This window comes from Sphaeroforma arctica (genome assembly GCF_001186125.1).
Source record: "Sphaeroforma arctica JP610 unplaced genomic scaffold supercont1.1711, whole genome shotgun sequence".
Classification (NCBI taxonomy): domain Eukaryota; class Ichthyosporea; order Ichthyophonida; genus Sphaeroforma; species Sphaeroforma arctica.
The window spans coordinates 6274-11957 of record NW_014038847.1 but is presented as its reverse complement, the minus strand read 5'-3'; the positions used below and the strand labels follow the sequence as shown (position 1 = coordinate 11957).

Genomic DNA, 5684 nt, shown 5'->3' with positions numbered 1-5684 from the left:
CATCACTGTCAAATCTGGTGAAAACGGCATGTTAGTGCTGGGTGAAAGTATAGTACAGACTTGAGTGCGCAGAGTTTAGGAAAGAATTTGGCCACAACCCGGTTTTAGGCCCACTTGCGCACATTGTGCCTTTATACTTATGTTAGCTGTTTGCTAGTGTACACGGTTGGACTGAAAGTGGAATGCAGCTTCTTGTGAGTGCATGTTTTTGGACGCGGGTAGTATGTAGTTGTCTTAACGTCGGCATAGTATCAGAGAACCATGATATTGCAGCTGTACATATGATCCATTTGACAAGTATGGTCAGTTAGTCATAGAGGTACATGCACACTGGTATGGCAGCTATGCAGCAACTGCTTGCTCGCCCCAGTTGGGCCCCAATAGCGTACAAATTCCCCAATAGTGCGTCCCAGATCAATCAGACACTCTTTATCGGATTTCTCGGCACGGCTGCTGATATTTTTTTTGGATGCTCTTGTGTTCTCTCAGAACCCAGACTCATACATTCCACTGCACCACACCTTAAGTATACGACCATCCCTGGTCTGTACTAGCGGACTGTTGTTTGTGGGCTACCATCTCACTGATCCACTCCGCCTTGCTCTACAGTAACCTGACTCTCACATAGCCTTCTAAATTGAACACTCTCTCGACATCATATCATATATATATATATATATATATATATAACTCCACGACATATCAAACCCAATCTCACAGCCCTCCCTCGTTCGCGCTCGCCGGCTGTTGTCATATGTGCTCACATCTACTCCCGCGCCACACTTTACGTTATAGCGTACCATTCTCTCGGGAATTTGTCCTAGGCATATCCGACACTGTGTTGGACTTCTTGACACACCAGACCTGTCGTGTCCGATACCATCCCCATGTGCGCTTCTGATAATACGCGTGGTTCTATATCTACCTGCCCTCGTGCACCGTTGCCGTGTGTTTGTCTGCGTGCTAGCATCTCACGATCCAGTACATATCGTGCTCGACAGTGCGACATGCACTTGACACTTCATCCTGGGCATACCTGACCCTGAGTGTCAGCTTGCTTACAACACCATCTCCGACATTTGTCGTACGCCTTCCCCGTGTGCTTCCATTGGACCCAATACTCCATTCCACGACAGCCAAACGCAGTCTCACGACCCTCCCTCGTTGGCACTCGCAGTCTGTTGCTTGCTGGCTAACATCTCACCCATCCACTCCACCTTGGTGCGGTATCTGTGCCGAGAACCAGCCAATAGGAAAGTAAGTTAAATTGTCCAACCAATGGGAAAGTATTTTAGATTGTCCAACCAATTGGAAATTAAGTTAAATTGTCCAACCAATGGGAGGGTAATTTAAATTGTCCAACTAATAGAAAAGTGAGTTAAATTGTACAACCAATGGGAAAGTAGTTTCAGTTGTCCAACCAATAGGAAAGTATGTTGAATTCTCCGACCAATGGGAAAGTAATTTAAATTGTCCAACCAATGAGAAAGTAATTTAAATTGTCCAACTAATAGGAAAGTAAGTTAAATTGTCCAACCAATGGGAAAGTAGTTTCAGTTGTCCAACCAATAGTAAAGTATGTTGAATTCTCCGACCAATGGGAAAGTAATTTAAATTATCCAACCAAAGAGAAAGTAATTTGAATTGATCAACCAATGGGAAAGTAATTTAAATTGTCCAACCAATGGGAAATTATTTTAGATTGTCCAACCAATGGGAAAGTAATTTGAATTGATCAACTAATAGGAAAGAATTTTGAGTTGACAACTACTAGGTGGATGTTGGTGCATGCGTATAGGTAAGTGCCTTACAACGTCCCCCGATTTATGGATGACAACGTGGTACATGCCTATTGAGTTATGCTGAGACGAGTTTTGCATGTGTTAACTTGTTACAGAAATATGTGTGAAGATGCGCGGGTACAGGACTACAACTCCGCCTCATCCATCCGCTTGAGCGTTTTAGCTACCATTCATCCGTGAAATGGGTCACAGCCCAGTCCCTGACTTCTGTGACGAGAGTTTGGATCGACATAAAACATAGTGTAGGAATAGGTACGCGTGTGTACGGATGCACCTCAGTCTCATCCACCGATTGCAGTGGTCTGCTGGCGTATCGAATCACTGTGTACGGAGACGGATTTCTTGTACCGAACTGTGTATCGCCGACTACCTGAACTATCGGACTTCATAGGAATGAGTCATAGAACACGCACATACTCTTGGCTGGCGGTGTCCATGACATATTTCCTGAGGCCGTTCTGTCGTTTCATCACCCGTTTCATCACTTTCGGATCAAACTGCCGCACAAACCGACACAGCAAAGTAACAGTGAGCGCAGGTCTATAAATGGAATAGGCCAACGGAGGTATTTCACTGGACGAAGCAAGTGACCAGACTGTATGTGCGTCATAGGGATAAGCAAACTATCACACCACAACGGTGGCACCCGAGCGCCATTGTCCACAACACGATAATGCCAGAGAAGGTAAGGTATGAAACACAGTCAGTGTACAAAAAAATGCGTGCATAGGTACAAGCAGAACAGCCCAAAAAGCCCCGAATAAACCCCTGACACAGGCGCCCGAACACCCGTGTCAGGGGCAAACAGACGACCAAAGACATGTGCACATGTCCGTACACGACTGCTAGTACATAAACCACCCCACTGCGGCGGTACAAACAGATGCCCTCCGTACGCCAACACTACTGACGATACCGTATAGGCAGTGTGTTCCTGCACCGACGTACTGTCACCTGGTGTACACACGTGTGAACATCCGCATGAAGCACAGTGTAGTAGGTGGTGAGTTGGGTAGGATTACCTGCGGATTACTGTTGCGTAGGATTACCTATGCTTTACTGTTGAGTAGGATTACCTGTGCTTACTGTTGGGTAGGATTACCTGTGCTTTACTGTTGATCATATCGACGATTTTTCGGCATGTCTGCGCCATCCTCTCATCAAACCCGAACTTGGCTTTGAAATTGCTGTGGGATTTGTCACCGACCAGTGTTGTGGGGAAAGATATCGACACAGTGGAGTCAGAAGACATATGTGTACTCATTCGCACGCATGTACACACATGATATGTCGAACAGCCCACAAGCTGTGGGTATAAATAGCGGGTATTCTTCGAAGGCATACATACAATACCATATAGTCCTAACGAATGAGGAGGCTATGACGATACACACTATATTGGTTGCCAAGCGTTTCTCGAGCCTCGTAGTCGCACGCCTCAAGTATACGATGCAGGGTTGGGGACACATACGCTTGTGAAACGCCTGGGTCTATGCAAGGAGAACGCATGCATATATGCATATGCCTTCTAATACCACACGCCTGCACATATGCATATGTCTTCTAATGTCACATGCATATGTGTTCTAATATCCGATGCGTATGCCTTCTAATATCACATACAAATGCCTTCTAATATCACATACGTATGCCAGTTCTAATATCACATGTATGTACACATGCATATACCTTCTAATTCCACATGTATACACACGTGTATGTACCTTTTAAGTTCAGTCGAAGTGTGCACACGGCACATGGGGGCAGTGAAGGCCAATACCACATGCACGTCAAGTTGTTCACCGACAAACTCATGAAACCGTCCATATCGATGTCGCGAGTATACTCCTATGGGCTTTAGATATGGGTACATAACTGCCGCCGACACACTTCTGAATAGGCCCTGATTAAAATACATAAATGCCACAGATACACACCGAGCGCCCATCACTTAGATACACATACAAATACCTACCCAAACCATCCAGGACACCCTCGTCCTCAGCCGCTCTGCATACGACGCACACGGCCACTACCGAAGGCGCACGAATACAATCAGACACACCACTGGTGACGGAAAACGTAGGTACATTAACGGGCGCTTGAAACACTGCTTAGTCTGTTATACTTCGGATACACGCCGATGATGTGAACACACTCCACTGTATGCTCAGAGCACGAGCCTTCCATAGACAAATACCTTTCAATAACGTCCAGGGCCCCCTCTTTCTCAGTGGCACTGTACACACAGCTCATGGCTACTACAGACGGCGCATACAGCAAGCACACATCGCTGGTTACCGATAACTTCGCCAGAATCATTGCTTCGCGATACACATTGTTCTGGGTCGTGGAATTAATTACGGACAAATCGTCCTGCAGTGCGTTATGGTAAGCGTATAACGTATAACGGAGTCTGTCATTGTTCGTGTATGGAATATGTTCAATACAATGAGTAGTAACAAGTGATATATCCGTACGTATTCAGTTGCATTCCCGATGGTTAACCGATTGCATACACAATATTTGTGCGGTTGAGTTGATTACGATCAAGTCTGACTGCGGTAAAGGTTTGCCTCAAGATATATAGTTTGTGATATTCATGGATATAGAAATATATATATATACATATATATACATATATATGTGTGTGTGTATGTATGTTTATATATATAAATATATATATATATATATATATATATATATATATATATATATAATAATAATAGTATAGTTTATGTCATGTCTATATATATATATATATAATATATATATATATATATATATATTTATATGCTAAATTGAGTATAAATTATACAAGCATGTGATAAGAGATCTAAACCCTGACAACGCAAGTAATGACTGACACAGATATTTGTGGACGCAACAACATTGTTGCATGTGCTGGATCTAGCATCATTGATCTATATGCATGTGTTGTATGTAGCACCATTAATATAGATATATTCATGTGTTGTATTGTAGCAACACTGATATATATATATATATATATATGCATGTGCTGTATGTAACAACGTTGATATAGATATATTCATGTTTTGTATTGTAGCAACATTGATATATATATATGCACATGTTGTATGTAGCAATATTGATATATTATATATGCATGTGTTGTATGTAGCAATATTGATACATATCTATATAAATATATATATATATATATATATATATATATATTGTTGTATTGTAGTAATATTGGTATATATACAGTATCTACCATTGGTACATTCGCATGTGTTGCATATAGTAACAATGCTACATATACGCATGTTGTTTGTAGTAAACTTCACACATATGCATATGTGTGTGAGTCGTTCGGGTTTCTGTGTGAGTTTCTATACTTGCGCTATACTTGCGTAACTATCACATACGTCAGTAGGTGTGATCAGCTCTATGCAGAAGCCTTCGATGGCATGGAACGGGTGGTGCAGCGCCAGATGAAACGACAGCAACTCGGCCAATACCAATTCCATATCCAAAATGTAATCTTTCAGTTTGTCTTGATCTTTGGCCACGGGTTTCAGAAAATTGGCAATGGTTTTGCGGGACTCCTCGATTTTGCATGCCAAGTACAGGCACACCAGCCTACAAAACGATCAGGCATGAAATGTATTTGTCAGCGCTTTGTCACAATATATCAGAACACAACGTTTTCCGGTAGTAAATTCTGGATTCACGGTTGAAAACGCAATCAATTTCATGATTACATATCTGAACACTCACTGGGCACCTTAGAACTGCGCAGAGGGTCTGCTTATCACGCGTAAATTGTTGTGTGAGTACACAGGTGATAGCCTTAAAGTCCGGGGTGAAGTCCGGTATAATGTGGTTGAAGCTTGTCAACCGGCAGTCACACCA

The 5684-nt window shown here is 42.7% G+C and overlaps 1 protein-coding gene across 1 annotated transcript; it reads right to left on the bottom strand.

Moving 5' to 3' along the window:
• Positions 1-97: 97 nt before the first annotated feature.
• On the bottom strand, positions 98-5413 carry SARC_11483 (hypothetical protein; the record flags this gene model as incomplete). The annotated part of the gene is made up of 5 exons (XM_014294433.1): positions 98-1230; positions 2220-2299; positions 2905-2989; positions 4003-4178; positions 5198-5413. Coding segments are annotated over 5 exons (639 nt in total), but the record flags the coding sequence as incomplete, so codon positions are not given.
• Between the last annotated feature and the right edge of the window lie 271 nt (positions 5414-5684).